Raw genomic sequence first — 19345 nt, 5'->3', positions numbered from 1 at the left:
CAGCCACTAGCCAGAGCTGTAATTAGCCTGGCTAATTTTCTGTTCTCTCATTTGTCTTCCTACTAAAAAGCACTTGTCATTAATCATGGGTTTTATTTTATTTTAACGGTGTTTAATTTTGAATGCCTGGGTTACTGCATGAAATTGCATTCTTCTGATGCCTGCGCCCACATTTCCAGGGAGCCAGCGGGGCAGCAGGCACGATGGAAATGGGAAAGAGAGCTGATGGTGGCCATCCTTGCACAGGCTGGTGCTTGTAACTCGGGAGGTTTGCAGGCAAAACACTGCAGTAAATTGTGCTTCCCTTGCCAAATGGCATCTCGACTTTAAAAATCTTCTGGTTGCACTGTTCGGTTTATGTTCTCAAGCAGCTGTGCTTGGCAATTGGGGAGGGGGGTAGATGCTAAGCACGTTTGGCTTGTGCAAACGTCTTGTCGTTGTGAGATGCATTGGGACTGGCTCGTTTGCCCTCTTCGGAGTGGTGCGGGGTTGGAAGGAGACAGCATGTGTGCGTGGAAGTTATTTGGCACATCAGACAAACCAAATCCCTCCATTCATTTCCACCCATTTCTGTGGCATTGCACGGCCTTTCCGAACGGTTACTTTTACTGAATCAGGGAAATGCGTAAAATAAAAAAGGAAAGCTCCAAATTGCCAAGCTCCAGGCTGGCATTTGTTTTTGCATTTGTTGATTTTTCTAAAAATAGCCTGGTATCACCAGGAGATGGGCCCGTGTCCTTATCTCGTAACTGGGCTCCACTTGACTCACATTCTCCTCGTCCCTGGGTGTAAGCAGGGCGGTCGCAATGGTGAGAACAAAAATGTGTTTCCTTTCTTCGCCTGAAGTCAAGTGATGCTTTGCCATTAGGGGTGCTTAGCAAAGCCTGGTGGCCTGGACCCACATGCACCCAGGCCACCGTCTTTGCAGAAGGGCTGCATGCGGCTCAGCAGAGCAGGTCCACACCATCCCCCAGCTCGCAGCAGAACCACAGACCCGGCTCCCGGTCTGTCAGGACCAAGGATTGTTGCCACCACTGTCTCCTTCCTCTGCAGAGACCTCCATCACCAGCTTTCTCAGCAAGGGCACAAACCCGAGCAGAGCTGGTTCAATTGTGTGTCGCTGCCCATGGCATCCCTTCCTAACCCTGTCCAGCCTCCTCTGGGCCGAGGGCTAGGTTCTCCCACACAGTAACTCCAGTATCAAGCCCATAATTTCAGACTGAGCTAGAGATCATCTTAAGAGCAGTGGAGCCTACCCCTTCGCTTTGATAAGCCATTTAAGAAGTTGTCACGCTCTCTTAAAAATATATACCTTGTTCCCTGACCGAGTTCCCCTTGGTGTAGATGCTCACTGAGCTCCCACTCCTCCTCCCACTCCTAGCCTGCCCTGTGGTTTACTGTGTACATTACAGGCTCTTTTATAGAAAGCAACCAACTATAAAAGGTACCAGGATGCGGTCCAAGTCCTTCTCCCTGCCCTCTGCCTAGGGCAGCGGTCGCAGGAGCCCTGCCTCACTCCGCTCTCGGCTGATGCTGTGTAAGTCCCCTCGGCACCCAGTGCCAGAGCGTTGCTGGTGCAGGGACCTTGGGCGAGCATCGTTGCCCACACAGATTCCTCTTGCGAGTACCTCTGCGCTCGCCCTGGGCATGCAAAGCCTTTCTCAAACATAGAGGGGTTTCCTACCTGCCACTCTGCGGCAGCGAGGCTTAGATGAGCATAATGTATCGGAGAAAGGCACTAAAGCAGGGCATGTTGTTGTTTTATTCCGGCAGAGATGGGATCCCACCGTACAGACTCCGAAAGCAGCATCGCAGAGAGATGCAAGAAAGTGCCAAAGCAAATGGACGTGTGCCACTACCTCACATTCCTGTAAGTAGCACTATCTCCTTCCCCAGAGGTAAACATGCAAAATATGTGAGATCTCCAGCGTACAGTTGCTCTGCTTGCTCGAGTTTAACCCCCCTTAGCGCTGTATTCATTTGGGCATGTTTTAAGATGGAAATACACCGTGCTAAGAAAGGGCTTGGTAGCTGCCTGCCAAACTCGTCATCCAGGGTTGCCCAAAACACATAATTTTTCTTAACCATTCAGTCAGTAGCCGGTTGTTTCTCCCAGACGAGAATGGAAGCGCTGGCTGGCATCTACCTGTAAGGAGTTTGTGTGCCCTCGGGTGAGCTGGAGGTATTTGTGGAAGGTGTAGGAGGCCATTGGACGTGGAGGCTGATGTAGCTCTCAGCCAAGGTCAGCTGGGGAGAAATGCAACTGTCCCGAGTGGTATTTCTGCACTGGGCAGCCAAAGGGAGCTGTAACCTGTTCTCAAGGACTCGGCAAAGCCTGCCTGGGGGTACGAGGCAGGAGAGCAAAGAAGGCGCAGGCGTTAAGTATTTCATTTGTCTGATACTGTCTGTCAGGTTGCTCCAGGTAAGCAAACAGCTTTGGAAGATGAACATACCTGCTAGGGCTCTGCAGCACCATCTGCAGCTCTGCTTATTATTACTTTCTTTCTGTGAGAAGTTACAGGTGACATTTAATATCTAGCAGGGAATAAAGGTGCTTCTTTCCCCTTTGGACAGCTGGACTCCAGCACAAATCAAATAGGGAGGAAAAAAAGCCTCCATCTGCTTTTTCCAGAAGTGCCTTCAAACTTGACGCAGCTGTTCTCATCCTGCCTGCTCAAAGCAGCACAATACCAGCAGAAATACACCCTTGTTTTAATCTTATTTAAAAAAAAAAACCAAACCACCAAACCACCACTCTTTGTTTTGCCTTTTAAATTAGATTATTTTCCTTAGATTTAAGAGGGTCTCCTGTGCTTTGATCACTGGGTTGACAATAAAAGCCCTGGCTGCGGACGCTCACTAGCCATCCTTGCTCAGTCACCTCTCTTTTCACACAGTTGCTTTCACAGTGTGGTCGCTGTTGAAAAGGCTGGCTGGGTGCCTTTTTATTTCACTTGATGCCATTTTTACTGTAAGCATGGCTTTGTTAGAATTGAAGTTTGAAAGCTTGGCCTTTATTTTTTGTTGTTGTTGTTGTTGCTGTTCCCCAACAGTGGGAACTACCAAGTGAATATTCTCCGACTTCAAAGCTTGTCAGTGGCTTTACCTTTTGGATAAAAATAATAGTGGCTTTCTGTTGATCGTGTGCACTGGCAATGCCTCGATGAACTGCAGGTTATAGACTCAAGAGTATGGAGCATTAAATATGTATAGTGAGCTCTGCTTTAACGAACTTCCATCTGCCAAACATTTCTTTTGTTGAACTGAATAAGTGTCATTCCAGCAGCAGTTCCTTGCAGGCTAATTAGTTTTACTTAGCATTAAATTTTATCGACCTTTTTGGAAACCAGTTAAAAAAGAGGGGGGAAAAACAAGGTTTAAATTGGCCACCTGCTGCTTATAAATTTTTATATTCTCCTACTTATCTACACAGTCTTTTAGAATTACATATACCTCCTAAACTACACACAGACACTTCACAAGCATTTTTCTGTGAAACATCCGCTGTTCCCATTAGATTCTGCACTGTAATTTTAAGTCCCAGGGAAAAAGGCATCTTGACGCATATTTATATGGGAGTGGAGGACTGAGAAGTCGAGTTAGTTCTAGACTTTCTCCAGGGAATAAAAGTTTAGTTCAGACACTCTGGCACCTCCTGCCAGCCAATTACTGACACAGAATTGGCATTGACTTCAGAGAGGCACTGCTCTGCCCTCGCTTATCAATCAGCCAAGAAAGGAGAAGGTAATTAGACAATATGTTTTGACAACACCAGTGTGAAATGTTATAAAGTTAGTCTTTTAAAATCACCTCTAACTGCACGCTTATTGAATTAAACTTCGCCAATTAGCAAGGAGCCATGCAAATGTTTCTTCAAGTGTTACTTTCCAAAGCCGGTGGTTAGGATATCTCGCAGCCCGTAGCTAAAGCAGTCTCCATCAGCCGCCTGGACCTGGTGGTTAGCGTGCTTTTAAACGTGTAGCGATGACTAAATTGCAACCTTTGAGTGAAGGTCTTTATGGACTCATATCTAACCAGTGTAGCCAGAGTCCATACTGATAGTGCTTGCAGAATGCATGGCATGTTTTCCTAGTGATAGTAGAGAACCTCCTACTTCCAAAAAGTCATTTCAGAAGTCCTTTGGAGACCTTACCATTCCCTTATAAATGAGTTATGGGGCTAATTATGCAAAATTCTGAAAGAACTTATATTGCTTTTAATAGCAGCACTTTTAGTTAGGTCCAGAAGCTATAAACTGTAGTGATTAGATGTTCATAGGAGACTGCCCGCTAGTTTCAACAGCAATGCTGCCTCCAAGTAACGAAGGCATGTACTGGTTATGTAGGATGCCCTGCTATGCAGCAGGAGATCTTGGTGCGTGGATGGCTGTGTTCTGCATATTCCACACTTATAAACTCACCAATGCTCAGTAAGTTTGGAAAAGTTGTGTTTTGTGAAATGATGCTTTGCCCAGGAATGCAATGGGTGAAGGTCTCTAGCAAGCAACGAGACCTTTGTTTTGTGCCTCTCACAGGAACCCATTACACGGAGGGTGAGTGTTGCTTTTCATGGGGTTTTCCATCTCTCTCTTGGATTCAAGCGGAGTCTTGGAGCACCAAGGACGGAAAGAGCAAGCAAGTTCCCAAAGGAAGGGTGAAAGCCCAGAGAATGCAGGGCCGTACCTATGCTATTGCACTGTATTTACCCCGGCTCTGGCATTCATCCGTGCCCAGGAGAGGATAGGAGATGCTTCTTTCCCAACAAATTCAGAAAAATCCAACTTCAAGCATTAAGACTTGGGATTCCTTTGTTTGTTTGTTTGTTTGTTTCACTGCATAAAGAAGCCATTTTGTGATGTTCTTGCTGTAGCCTGATCATCGGGTGGGAGCTCTCCTGTCCTGCCCCACAATCAAGGAAGCTGCAGCTCTTTACACTATTCCCACGTGAGAAGAAAAAAAGTAGAAGCAGCAGCAGAGTGGGTCAGGCTGATAGCTGAACTTTCCCAGAAGGATGTCCTCTGTGCAGAGGTGGCTTCCATAGTGTTCTTGAGTGGAACAGAAGATTTTGAGTGACCACTCTGCAATGCTGTAAAAGTGAGGAGTGTACAGGAGGAGCCCTGGTCTCGTGCTGCCTGGATAACTACAGCTAAATGAGCTTTCTGCTCCTGCGAGTTGGAACCTGCTCAGAATTCCCAACAGCCATTTTATGCCTTTTTCCTCAAACGCCTTGCAGCATTGGGACTCCTCGCTAATCCTTGAATGCTGCTAGAGTGGATGCTAAAATCCAGCTATCCGTGAGCTCTGCCACGAGTGTTTCTGGTATGGAAACACCATTTATCCTTTAAAAACATATGTCACAGTCGCATGGAATGCATTATTAATCTGGGAAACGTGGACGTTCAGAAGTTCTTTTCTCTTGGGTTCTCTAGCCTGCCATCTTCATTTCATCTCCAAGACTGACTTTTGATCTAACATCGGCCACTCGAGCGTCATGGAGGCATCAAACCTCGTGCAGAAGAGGGAGATTTACCAACAAAGAATTATTTGGCCCAGTCGGATCTGTCAGAAATGGTTCAGCCCAATCCATGGATCCCTGGGGCTGGTTAGAGACTTCTGCCCAGTGATAACATTGGAAAACTTACTGTTTCATCTCAGAACAACTGAGGTTTATTCTTCCCAAGGGGAATCCGCAAGCTGCAGTGAGATTATTCCCTTTCAGCTTTTTCACGTATAGATCATAGTAAAACCACACATTTAGGATGCCAGTGTGTTCTGATGTGCAGCTTGATCCTCAAACCTCAGTTTCTCAGGGAAGGTGAAATCCATGAAATCCAAGACTTGCATCTCCCTCATGGAGCAAAATCCATGCAGCTGCTCCATCGGCTCCAAGAAAAGAAGGAGAAAAATGTGATAGCAGGTGCTAAATGGAACTACTGGAGAGCTTGTGTATCTTGCATGTTCTTAGCAGGCTGCTTCTTCCCAAAGGTACCAGAGCTTCAGACACTTTGCATGTCAAGGACAGGGGACAGTGTTCTGGTGATAGGTACCCCAAGAAATCCTTCCTCGCAGCTGTCGCTAGGAAAGATTGCTCCATCCAGACCAGTTCAAGCAATTTCTTTCTTGCCAACCCATCCAGTATTCAGCCTCCCAGCTGTTGTTCTCTGCAACCTCCCCAACTCAGCATGGTTTGGTTCTGGATAGATCTTTCTGAACTAGTGGCATTAAATGAAAGTAGATAGATAATTAAATAAAACATTAGGTAAAACAGCTGTAGAGAAAACAATTCTTTAAAATTAAGCGCTTCCTTTCTGAATTGTTGACCCAGAATGGCCAGAGGTCTCATTCTGGTCCAGACTGGAGGGCTGGATCCTCCAAAACCAGCCAGCTCTCGGAGAGTGCTGCACCCTTTACTTGGAACAAAAGCATTTGGAGCCCTTCTGATTTCAGAACAATAAACAGCGTATTTACGACTCCCTTGGCAGGGCTGTGTATGCCCACAGGAAGCAGGGGGCAGGTTCTAAATCCTGAAGCCCTGAAGGATCCTCCTCTGGGCACAGTCTCAGCCTGGCTGGTTTTTGATAGAGCACGTCTCCCTTCCGAAGTCAGGCCCGTCATTTGATGAAAGTTTCAAACACTGTTGTCTTAAGCCTTTTGAACCAGGTCGATGCAGTCCTTGTTTGCTGTCCAGGGAGACAGAGCGAGCCCTCAGCAGTTATCTATATTGTTTCAGCATAGGGAATTTGCATTCATTAGTCTGCGATACTATTAGTTTTAGGAAAGCCTGTGTAGCTCATCCTTTGAGCTAGGAATGAAGTCAGACCGATGGCGATGTTCAGAGCATCATCCTGCTTGCCAGCTTTCTGTGAGTCACCATTACAGGTACCCGCCAGGACAACGTAGGGCATGTGCAACCGGTATCTGTGGGGTGAAGTGAGGGTTTATTTCGGTTGCATTGAACTTGGATGGTCAGGGAGACCCTTGCAGAGATGGCTTCACAGAGGGGACTGCATCTTGCACCCTCGAACAGGCTGCTGAGGACCTCTGCAAGTTGTTGTGCTGGGTGGAAAGCCCCAAGGACGGGACAGTGGGTTTTGCAGATGCAGCGGTTTATTGAAGCGAGGGGAAAACGAGTTCATCCTAAAGATTCTTGAGTTTAATTTTCATTTCTGTAGTTGAGCTTCAGTCACCTCCAGACTTTGAGAGACTGTGGATAAACTTGCTGAAGTATTAGTTGTAAAAGACCAAAATCGTCTTATCTCGAGTTCCCTGGATCCAGCAGTGACCCTGAATGTCTTCAGGTCCTCATTAGAGACGGAGCTGTGGTCCTTAAACATTGCTGGGCCTCGAGGGAACCACCTTACTGTAACAGGACTCGAACATGCAGGTCAGCAAACGTCAGCCTTTGCACCCGCTGCTGCTTGGGGCTCGGGAGAGACTTTGGTTTGGGATGCTGCATTGCATCGAAGGCTATGAAAATAAAGGGAAATTCTTCCCCGGTTCTGCTTTTCTGTGGAAGCCACTGCGGTAGCTGCAACGGGGAGACTCGAGACTGTAACTGCTGAGCGCTGAGCTGCCTCTCATTAGGCTCATTAAGTTTCTAACGGAGCAGGGCTTGGTGCTGCCGTCGTATAAACAACCGCAGGGAGAGTTGGCATGTCTGAGGTGGCAGGAGGGAATGAACACATCACCCAACGGGTTGCGACTTGTCAGGCGAGAGAGAAATTTCCCTCCTCAGGAATCGCTGGTGCTGCCTCATGAGATGGATGGTGGTGGTCATGGGTTTGAGGTTTCTGATGAAAGCAGACTCCCTTAGACAGAAGTGCTCCCCTGGACTATATGGGGGGAATGGAGAAACATCACTTGGATCCTAGAAGCTCCCCAGGGAGTAACAGAGCAGGGACCAGCTCTGCCACGTCTTCCCCCATGATGGAGCCCATCTGGGGCCCATTTTTGGACAACACAAGGTCCAGGCGCTGGGACGAAGCATGCCACTTTGGCTTTTGTGCCAATATTTCAAGACTAAACGTCATTTTTGTTGATGAAAAGCTTTTTCTCCGGTGTTTCTTTTTAATACGGGCCATTGATTTGCAGGGCTGGAGGTCCTGGTGGCAGTAAAGACTTCGTCATCCCAAGGTGGGAGGCACCTGGTAGCTCACACGTGTTACGCCCTCTCCAGCAGCTGCATCCCTGGATGAAGGGAATGGTTGTTTGGGGCTGTTCCCAGCTCGGATGGGTCAGTCCTGACTAGGGTAGCTTCAGGTGGAGCTGTCGGTCCCTCTGCTTGTCACGGAAAGCGAGTGCTAAAGCAGGCAGTCCTTTTACCTGCAAAGCTGCATTGTGTCCGCAGACATCCCCAGGGACGCTGCAGTCCGGCACCATCCAGCGTGGAAGAGAAGGCAACGGCAGTGAGCACTGGAATTAAGATTTGCTGGCAGAGTTGGCTGGGTCTTGCTCTCGGCAAACAAAACAAGCAGTGCTTTAACTGAGACCTCTGCAACCCAACTTGGATGGGTCCATCAATAGGACACTTACTGCCTCTATTTTTCTTCCCCTGCCTTCCATTCGGCAGCTGGCAGAGAGAGAAAAATCAATATGATTTGCATACTTTTGTCAGGTTTTGAGGCAAAGCATTATTTTAGTCTTCTGCATTGATCTTTTGGCTGATCTGGGATAAATTCGGGTGGTCTCTCATCCTCCTTTAAAGATTTCAAACTTGATGTATGCTTCTGCTGCTGTATTTGTTCTTTTGCTATGAATTATCTCATGTCTTCACATTTAATTTTATCTCAGGTCCTATAGAGTGTATATTTCTCTCACGTTGGTATTGAAATATTTGAATGCAGGTTTTTATACTGTTGAATTTTCCATATATTTTTCCTCCAAATTAAATTTTTATCTCTGCTCTGTCATTTTATTTTTTCTACTATTTTAACAAAATAACGCAGAAGGGATAAAAATGATGGGAAAAATACAGTGGCTGATAGCTTCATACTTCACTACACAAACTTCTTATCCCAGAGCTCAGGAATTTAGGGACAAAGTAACTCAGCATAAGGAACTGATAATGCCCTTGAACTTCCATAAATATTGATTTGTTCACCCAGAGCAAGCAGAAAAATGGTATCTCTGCGCTTGTAAGGTTGCTGTATTGATAAAGCAAGCAGGGGATCATTGCACAGCTCTGAAGAGCCGAGATGCAATCCTGCAGGATCCTCTAGTGAGAGAGGATGCTTTGTGGGAATCGTGGCCTTTTGTGGCTGGGCTGGGTTGTAGCAGAAGATGGATGGAAGTAAGATGTCCTGGAGGTGACAGGATTTCCACTCCTTTCTGTAGCTGTGGGCTAGATTTGCAGACATTGCCCGGCATACGCTGATCCACCTGGGGTAAGCTGAGTAAGTGTGCGTAAGAGTTCTCCTTTCTATCAAAGTGAAAACATCACTATTATAAGCATGATTTTTGAGTGGTTTATCTGTATGTCCTTTTCTCACCTTTTGAGACCAGGGTATTCCTGTTGACCATGTGTGCACTGGGAGAAAGGCAAGCACATCCATCCCAAAGTGGAGTTTGGTGCTGAAAGAGCTTGTTGAATTCTGGCTCCAGAAAACCTTTCCCTTACGTGGGGTGGTGTGCGGAGCTGGTGCCAGCCGGGGAGCTCGTGGCTTCCAGCCCCCCCGGTCCTAGGCTGCACCTCTGCGTCTGCCAGCCTGTCCTCCCTCAACTCCCCACCGGAACGACTGGCATTTCCAGTTATCGAAGCCTCCAAAATAAAGGTGTCATTTTTCATGCATCTTTTGCTAACCCCTGGTGTGTTTTTCCTCCAGCGTACATACCGAATGCCAAAGGATATCCACGTTGAACCAGAGAAGTTTGCTGCTGAACTGATCAATCGTCTGGAGGAAGTACAAAAGGAACGTGAAGCAGAGGAGAAATTAGAGGAGCGCCTTAAACGCGTTCGAGCGGTTAGTAACCTCCTTGCCTCCTCTACCAGCCTGGGAGTCTGTCTGCGTACTGTACACCACAGGGAGCTTTTCTGCGCTATGGAAGCAACCGGGGTGACCGCTTCCCTACTCCAACAGCCATGGTCATCACTTGCATGCAGCTCCTGGAGGCTTCCATTGCCCCAGGAGCTTCCACGGTGCTGTTCCCCCATCCACGCAGGGCTCTGTGAGCTCCAGCACTCCCTCCCTGCTGTAAGATACCAGCTATGGCACAGCAGTCCCCACTTCTGCCATCAGTTAGGGGCTGCGGATGCTCTCCATCATCTTCTTTGGCACCCTCGCTCTCCTGACTTTGTGAGCAATCCCTTCCATGCAAGGATGGGGACTATGTAACAGGGGTTCGCCTTCCCCTGTGGGGTATTGTGTGATCCCTATTTCCCCCACAAATGGTAACCAGATGGCAGGTGATGTTATGCTTGGAGGTGTTTGTGTGCTATCAGGCCGTTTCTACCACAACCAAAAGGGTTCTGCCCATCTAGCACATGCCTAGAAAATTTGGAATTGATCAGGTGTAGCATCCAAAAACCCTCTCCTGGGCAGAGAAATGCACTGACTCCACGTGGGTGGCTGGGGAAACCCAGCCCATGGCACTGTGTGCCCTGAGCCCTGGTACCACTGGGGCCCTTCAGAGCTCGAGGACTTGGTAGATGAACCAAGGGAAGCGTGCAAGGCCTTTAGCTCCAAAAGGGAGAGAATGTGGTATTGGTCATCTAGTATTACCTGTGTGAGACACCCTGTTCAGCAGCATTCACACCATATCTTTTCTTCTGAGATACTGCATCTCATGGGTACCTGTACATCTTGTACTGGGGGTACAGGAGAGTTTTCAGAGGACACCACAGTGTTACTGAACATCACCAGTGTCAGTATAACTACAGCCCTGTGTGAAGAAATTGTGGGTCTCTGCAGTTAATAGCTGCTGTGGCCCTGAGGCGAAGGTTCTGTGCTTAGTAACCTGCAGCTCTCCCTTAAAGCAAAGGTGTTGGTGCCTGTCTTGGCTAGCTCTCTGCTTTCGGAGAAGCTGAGCCTCTGGGGCTCCAGGGCAGACCCTTCAGCCCCATTAGAGTATTTTTAAATGTTGATCTAGTAGCTCTTTAAACCTAAAAGAGCTGTAGGTTGTAGTATTCGCTTTAAATCACATCTGCATTTCAAATGCAGAGAAGCGAGGAAGGCAGAAGGATCTGTAAGGTTTCCTCCAGCTCCAAGCATTGTCCAGCAAACTCCCTGCACCTCTGCATCCAGCCAGAAAAGGCCAGCAAAGTGCTATTTTGTGATTAGATTCCTGTTCTTCTGGAATTGCTCCATTTTCCTGTCTGGTACCTATTGCTTTCTAGACAAAGCCAATGTAACCGGCAGCATTTTCTGCTAACACAGTCCTAGAGCACTCTTCCTCCTCCTCCCGTGGCTCTGTTGCAGCCCCCACTTGTACCAGACTACATTATCCCAGCCCTCTGCCTCCTTGAAGAAGCTGCCAGTAGCAATACCATAAAATCAGCAAATACCTATGTGCCAGAGAATAAATTTAAGTCTGTTTAAACACATTTTTATGTGACTTAATCTATTTTTAAGCCCAGGACTCCCACTAATGCTATATATTAAACCTCTTTGCTGTCTCCAGAATGTATTTCATTGACTGGCTGGCATCTGGCATTAGCCATTCAGGAAAAACTCAGAGTAAGCAATTGTAGCTTTTTTAGGTCAGCATTTAAGGTGCAGGAGCTGCTGGTATCAGCAAGAGGAGAGCTTGAATCCTGATAGATCACAGGGCTTTTTTCTACGACCTGAACACCAGGACTACAGGGTAACCTCTTACGGGGTCTGCATGGCTCACTGAACAGCAGCACAGGGAAAACCATGAGCGTTAGTCACACTAGGCAGTTATCAGCTTTGTAGAGAAGCTGGAAATATTTCGCAAAAGCTAGGAAAAAAGAATTTTTCTCCCCCATACTGAGCTGCCTGCAGGTTCCCTTTCAAAGCCACATCATGCAGTAACATCAAGAAGAGGCATCTGATTTAAAGCCAAACGCCTTTTACTGAAAAGACTGTCAGATTTCTGTTTTTCAAAAAAAAAACCCAAACTCTGAATTCATTAATTATTCTGAGCAACGTGGGAGAGGATTAGAGGATATACGCGTTCCCTTATTACTTTTTGAGCCACTTCAGCCTCATGACCGTGCATGGAAGCTGCAGTATCGTATCGTACAGATCAGTATCGTATCATACAGATCACTGTCTTTGTCTGAACTGAGCAAATTGAAAATAAGCCAGGAGAAGCAAAGCCACCACTGAGATTCTCGCTATTTGACTATAAAACATTGCCTAACTAGAGAGGGAAATCATTTGCATGATGATCGAAAATGCACTCGTGGTTAGGTGAGCTATTTTGCCCTACTGACCAGCAGCAGCCTGATGGGTGGGACTGGGAGGCGGCAGAGGAGGTTTGCAGCAAAGTATCGCTTGCCTGTAGCTCATCAGCGCAGATCTCAGCCTCCTAATTCAAAGGGAAGGGCACCCCCAGCCTTGCTGGAGAGTAAAAATAGCTCAGCAGACAGTCAGCAAAGTTGAAGCCTGCATCTCTCTAACTGCTGCTGCCTTTGGGAGCTGATGGAAGAGGTTTCTGTCAATATTATGTCAACAAAGCACCATCTAGTGGTTATGGCACCCGGCTAGATTATTATTATCCCCGCCCGGCTAGAGGCTGCGCACGCCGCCAAGCTTTGCCCAGCTCACTGCAGCGAGATGCTGAAACACGGCTCCGGAGCCCACGCCACCTCTGTGTCCAGGAAAGCCGAGCCCGTGGAGGAGGCTGCTCCCCAGACCCGCAGGTTTCTTTGGTGTAAAACACCGCAATTATTGCCTCTTGCCTGTGCCTCCTTGCTCACGTCACTGTCTTGTCTTCCCTTTCTTCTGCCTGTGCCAGCCGCGGGCAGGGCGAGGGTGCTCGGTGGGCAAAGGGATGCAGGTTAGGCAGCAGGCTTGTGCAAGCTGGGTGCGGGCAGGTTTGGGTGGGAGGGAAGGCTGCTGCTGCATTGCCAGGCATAGACTGTGATCGGGTAACTCGGGCAAGGAGCACCTTGCAACGCACCAGTGCATGTGGCTGAGCCAAGGCTTGACTCTGCCGTATCGCAAGTCCTGCGTTACAATCCCAGTTTGGACTGCCCCGACCTTGTGCCCTATGTTGTTTTTTTCACTGCAGACTAAGCACGGTGAAAAGATTCAGCAGAATTGGTATCTGCAGCCTTGACTCAAACCTTTGCCCTGCTCAAGGAGAGAGGACGGCTTGGGATGGGCACCCCAATTCCTTCATTAGCTGCCATTTTCTCACTGTTGGGGCTTTCTTACCTGATGTGAGGCTGAGAGCAGTGCTAGGGGATGGGAAGCCAGCTGCCCGAGAACTTGCCTGCACACCACCAACCCCAGCAGCACTTGCTCCTGCCTGAGGACCTGCTTGGGGTCCAGATCTCCTGCTCAGTGACATAGATGAGCTGAGCCAAGGCAAACTGAGAGAGAGCCAATGCATCCCTCTCCTTCCCTTGGCCCACCCTGATCTCAGTCTCGGAGCAAAGCAAAGTACCAGGTCCCGGTTATCTGCAAAATGGAGTTCCAGGCAGCCAGAGGATTTCCCAAATCCCAGGCACCCATTTGGCTGGACCACCCCGGGTTGTCACTCTCATGCCACCCTGCTGTGGTGTGACAGCACTGCCGGAGCTCTGGGCTCTGAGCAGGAAGGACACGCTGCCGTTCCTCAGGGATCTGCACCAGGGTCAGATCTTGCTCTGCACGTTAGCTGGTGTTTAAACCTAAGAGTTTTCCAGAAAGTAGGTACGAGCCCTAAAAGCCTTCCAAGTGCTGAGCACATTGTTGCGTTATCATAAACCGCTAATAAATGCTTACCCCAGTGGCAGGGATTTAGTCAGCACATGCTTCATCTTTTCTTGTCCCTGAGCTAGGTGCCCAGGGACGGTGGTTGGCAGGCTGCAGCATTGTGGCTGTAGATGAAAGGTGCTTCTGAAGTTCTTCAAAGCGATTTGTTAGAAAGTGGTGTTTCCCCTCCGGACGTGGGCATCGTGTCACACCCCCAGGCTTGCAGCGCCCACGCCTTTGGCACTTTCAAAGCCTGGCATTGTCCCTGCTTCAGGTTTGAACCCCCAGGTGTGACACTGGGAGGAAGTCTGTTATTTGCTTTCTTGCTGCGTGGTTGGCAACTGAAACTTCGAAGCTGGTTAGCAAGTGATAGATGATGACATCTGACAGGCAAAGCTGATGGGAGTCAGTGTTTTCTAGCAGATGCATTTATCTGGCAGGGCAGAGATACCCTGTGCTGCAACTGATTTCTTTACTGTGCCAAAGGAGGAAAAGAGAGCGGGATTAAAGGACTTGCTGGAATCCTGCTTATGTAATTAAAAAAAATAGGAATCCTGACTTCCAATAAAGAAACTTCATAAATATCTGAGTTTATGTTGGAGCGTAAAGTAGTCTGTCAGCATCAAAACTGTGGCTGTCAGCATGGAGGAGTTTTATTCTTCCTGGCAAGGACTTAAGAGTCGCTAACAGCATGTCCTAGACCGTTGTGAACTACAAGAACAAGCAGTTAGTTCCAACCCGTTTCTTTATCTGCGTGAAGTGTTTCACTCCAGCCTTAGCATGCCTGGGAGAAATCAATGTTTGATTTTCAAAACCATTTGTGCTGCTGTCGACCTTCAGTTGCTCCCTCCTGTTACAAGCCTGCTGTTGGCTTTGCCTTGTGAAATAGTCATTCGGGTGAGAAACCCCCCTGGTCTTGCCTGACTCGAGAACTGTTTTGCCGCATATCCTGTAACTTTGGGCTTTATCTGATGGGCTTTGAAGCAGTACCTTACCAAAGGCTCGTAGGAAGTTGCAGGTATGGTGCGGTAAGTTGTGTTTCTGCTGCTGGTTGTTACAGAACCACCTTCAAGGGACTTGGGGAGCTCTTTAGTAAGGTTGTGCCTGCTCATACATCCAATTGAGTTGTTATGCTTCTCTGAAAGCTGCATCTGTAAACCCTGGTTGTGATGTGTGGGCTGCCTGTCAGAGATTGCCTCGGTCTCTTTGGGTAATGCGTGGAGACCCTTGCTAATGGTGGCTCGAAAAGCAGGTACGGAGACCTGAGCAGCTCTGCTCGGTGGCAGCAAGACTGCACAGGCTTGGGTTGAGCATTAGGAAGTTTTCTGCAGGAGGGTGGCACAGTCTGCGACAGGACTCCAGAGGGGTGGTGGATCTCCGTCTTGAAGGTTTTCAAGGTCTGGCTGGACTAAGCCAGGCCTGACCCAAGGGTTGGCAGCAGTCCTGCTGCAAGCAGGAGGCGGGAGTAGGGACGCCTTTCACCACTCTGCTGTCATTCTCATTGTCCTTGTGTTTCTTGCAGGAAGAAGAAGGTGAGGATGCAGATATCTCTTCTGGTCCCTCGGTCATTAGCCACAAGATGCCTTCCGCCCAAGCCTTTCATCACTTCGCTCCTCGTTACTCTGAGATGGGCTGCGCTGGGATGCAGATGAGAGATGCCCATGAAGAAAACCCAGAAAGCATCCTCGATGAACACGTACAGCGTGTGATGAAAACACCAGGCTGCCAGTCTCCAGGACCTGGCCGCCACTCTCCTAAGCCACGGTCCCCAGAAAGTGGCCACTTAGGAAAGCTGTCAGGGACACTAGGAACAATTCCTCCAGGGCACGGCAAGCACGCAACAAAATCAGGAATGAAACTGGATGCAGCTAACTTATACCACCATAAACATGTCTACCACCACATCCATCACCACAGCGTGATGAAACCAAAAGAGCAGATCGAGGCTGAGGCCACGCAGCGAGTGCAGAACAGCTTTGCTTGGAATGTAGATTCACATAACTATGCAACAAAGTCACGAAACTACACTGAAAACTTGGGCATGGCCCCTGTCCCCATGGACTCTTTAGGCTACAGGTGAGTCAAGGCAACACCCAACGGGAGTCCCAGAGCTGTGGCTTCTCTAGGAAGCTCTTTCATAAACAGGCTGTAGCATGTTAGTGAAACAGTTGCTGAACCACATTTTCTTGTGAAAGCCTATGCTGGGACATGGTTTGAGGGCCTCCCACTGATCTTCCCCTTCAGAAACGGATATGCCCCCTGATAACCCTTATAGACCCCTTTTCACCTCTCTGATCTGGTGCTGAAAGACACCCTCTAACCGGGATTTTTAATGGCCTTGGTTATAAAGTAGGTTTTCTGCTCCTTAAAGCAGGGGAGGTGTGCTTAGAAATTGCACATGCTGGTCTACTTCCCCGTGCATCAGGAGTTGCTAAGTATAGGGCTGTGTCTCGGGGTCTGGGTAACAGAAACCAATCTTCTAAGGTGTTTATGAGAAGACAAAAAAGCCCTCCTTATTGCAAGGCCAAACCCATTCACCAGAAGGCCTCCTTTCTCTTCCTAACAAAGCGGTGGACACTGCAGTGCTGCTGTGGCATCCTGTCCCAAGGGGACGTTCTCTGGGGTAGGGGACCCTCTGCCTAGAAAAGACATTTTGCTACCTTACGGGCTTTTGTCCATCTTCCCTTGGCCGTTTGAATTCCTCCATCCTCTCCTTGCTGAGGGGAGAGGGCGAAGCTCCTTCTCCGCTGCGGTGGGTTTTGCGAGTCCTGACTGCAAAGGTGAGAGCAGAGCTCGGGGCTGCCCAGAATAAGGGGTGGTGATGCAGCAGCTGCAGGGGAGAGCTGTGCTCACCCTGAGCGCGGCTGGCTCCCCAAGGCTGTGGGTCTGGGGTGTTGCTTTGCAGGTACCAGGGGTGGGATATTTAGTGAAGGCAGGTGGCTGGGTCTGCAGCGGGCAGGACCACCTTTCCGGGGTAGCAGGAGGGAGGCAGAGTGCAGAGGCAGCCGAAGCAAACTGCTCTCCGGGGAGGGAGGAGCACTTAAATCTGCCCTGTTTCTATGGGGAAAGGGTTGTTGCTTCAACAGAGCATGAGCATGGCCATGTTGTGTCAACCCAAAGCCCCATCTAGACACAGGACTTCTCTCTAGCACCGACTACAGCATATATTTAAGGGGATTATAAGAGGACACATTCAGAGCTGTCCTTCCTCTGGCCCAAACTCCCAGTTCCTGACAGTCCCCGGGTTAGGAGCTTCACAAGACAAGAGTTGGCATCCAGATGGTCTTGTTTGGCAGCCAGCAGTCTCTTGCAGTGGCTTGTCTGGCTCCTTGTTGAACCCAGCCGGGCTGCTATCCCCCCAGCCCCCCGCGGCTGTGTCTGTGGGTTGATTACAACCGGCAGAAAAAGGCTTTTCTTTTTTCGTTTGCACTGAATCTACTGCTGGAGAATTTCATTTGATACCCACTAGTCCTCGTGTGGGGAGAAGCAGACAAGAAGCTGTCAGTTTGCCCTACCTTTGTAGATCTTCAGCAACCCCTCTCCAGGCTTTTTCCCCAAAAAAATAGCAAAGCTGTCTGAGGGCCTGTTACTCCTCTGTGGTGTTAAGGTTATTTTTCCTATGTGTTTTAGTGAGCGCACTGAAGCAGAAGTAGGGAGGTCCTATGGAGTAAAGCGGGTGTGTGATTAGGATGGTGGGGGTCCCATGAAATTACAGGCTGTGGCAATGACAGGCCAGCACGGGTGAATTCTGCGTGGCCTCGTGAGCATGGGGCTGCCCGGCTGGGTACGTGGGCATGGATGTGGGCATTATTGCTGCAGCCATAAGCAGAGCCAGAGTGTCAGCTACTGCCTGGCGTCTGTCTGGCTATGGTGTTGGAGGTGGCTGGGCTTCCCAGTGCACAAGAGCCCACAGAAGGCAGCCCACCCCGCTAGGATGTGATCTTCCACCATGATGTGAAGCCTCGGTTCAAATCGGGGTGAGAAACGAATGCTGGGCATGGCAAATCAGCAGTTTGGGGTATCAGTGAATCTGGGGGTTGAGAAGGGCTCATGTTTCCAGCAGTGGTCTGGCGTGGAGAGGCAGCCGACGGATTGCAGCACCAAGATGAACCTCCTGCTCTGAGCAAAGAGCCAGGGGTTTTAACACAACCCTTTGTGAGGCAGGAGATCTGCTGGGCTTTTTGCCACGTTGCCGTGGCTCATTTGGCCAGAGGAGAAGCTCCCTTTCCCCGCAGGTGGCTGGACGGAGAGGCCTGCTGTGCCTAGGTCTGGCCAGTCTTGCTCTTGGCCTCAACCGTGGCACAGTTGGTTTGAGCTGTGGTAGAGCCAGGGGGCTGTGGAAGGCAGCCAGGGCCACGTCTGCACTGCAGGCAACACCAGACCCCAGCAGGGCTGAATATGTCTGGAGGTAGACGTGTCCATCCTCTGCCACGGTCTGCGGTGGTTTGGCTTAGGCAAAGCGCTAATGTCTCAAGCTTTGTTCTTGCAGTGGGAAAGCAAGTCTGCTCTCAAAAAGAAATGTTAAGAAGACCGATTCAGGGAAAAGTGATGGTGCCAGCTATGAGATGCCAGGATCTCCTGAAGACGTGGAGAGAAACCAGAAGATCCTTCAGTGGATCATAGAAGGAGAGAAGGAGATCAGCAGGCATAAGAAAACAAACCATGGGTAAGGGCTGGCAGAGCGAGGGGTCTTCACACTGTTGTATTGCATCCCCTGCACAAGGCATGTGTGTCTATGCTGTCCGGCAGTCTGCCTTATTCCTGGAGATCTTGGGAAGACAAGAATCCACCAGGCACAAGCGTTCAGACCCTTTGGAGACTGAGGATTGCTCGGGGGCTGTAAGGGCAGGTTTTTTCTGAAAGATGACTTTGTGGCCATGGCGGGGAGATTGCAGCCCCAGGGGAATCTCACAAATTGCTGCTGTGGTTCCAAGGTGGATAACGCGGCACACAGTAGGCAGTATTTTTCCTTTAAGCATTTGCTGTATATAAACGCCTGTTACTCCTGCAAGGTGCTGATAGAAACATTGGACGTGCTGCACTGGCGCTGTTGGTCCTGAGTAAGCAGTTTAGCACGGCTCAGGGTTGCCCAGCATTTCAGCTTGCTGGGAGCATCCTCTGGGATGGACTCGTCTGCCTAGAGTGGAGCCAAGGACGTGACTGTCTCGGGAATCTGTCTGGAGTCAAGCAGATCTCCTGCAGGCATGGATCCTTAGTCAACAGTCTGGTCAGTCTCTGGCAAAAAAACAGTGCTTGCCGGGTGTCGACGAGAGGGATCTGGGGTCTCGTCCCCTCTGACACTGCTGTGCTGGTGGCTGAGTGGTGAAACTGCTGGTGGTTTCTTCTCTTGCTTAATGGTAGAGGCCAGGGTGGGTTGCACTGCAGGCAGCTGGGGTTGAGTGCCAGAGCCATGGGCAGTGCCAGGCCACCGTGAAGTCAGGCAGCAGGTTCTGCTGCTGGAGCTGGGGAAGGACGAGCACATCC

At 49.3% G+C, this 19345-nt stretch overlaps 1 protein-coding gene across 2 annotated transcripts in view; it reads left to right on the top strand.

Annotated features, from left to right (window-relative positions):
* The window catches only part of AXIN1 (axin 1), a 72218-nt gene that overhangs the window by 45849 nt on the left and 7024 nt on the right, over positions 1 to 19345 (top strand). Inside the window, exons 3-6 of one of the 2 annotated variants that reach the window (XM_009324695.1) lie at positions 1774 to 1870; positions 9821 to 9958; positions 15384 to 15937; positions 18351 to 18527. In XM_009324695.1, the coding sequence (XP_009322970.1) occupies positions 1774 to 1870; positions 9821 to 9958; positions 15384 to 15937; positions 18351 to 18527 (966 nt within the window). The remainder of the gene's footprint in view (positions 1 to 1773; positions 1871 to 9820; positions 9959 to 15383; positions 15938 to 18350; positions 18528 to 19345) is intronic. The other variant, XM_009324696.1, reaches the window with a different exon arrangement.

The sequence above is a fragment of the Pygoscelis adeliae genome, unplaced genomic scaffold (genome assembly GCF_000699105.1).
Source record: "Pygoscelis adeliae isolate BGI_AS28 unplaced genomic scaffold, ASM69910v1 Scaffold85, whole genome shotgun sequence".
Taxonomy (NCBI): Eukaryota; Metazoa; Chordata; class Aves; order Sphenisciformes; family Spheniscidae; genus Pygoscelis; species Pygoscelis adeliae.
The sequence above is the reverse complement of the archived record's forward strand: the minus strand, read 5'-3'. Positions and strand labels throughout refer to the sequence as shown.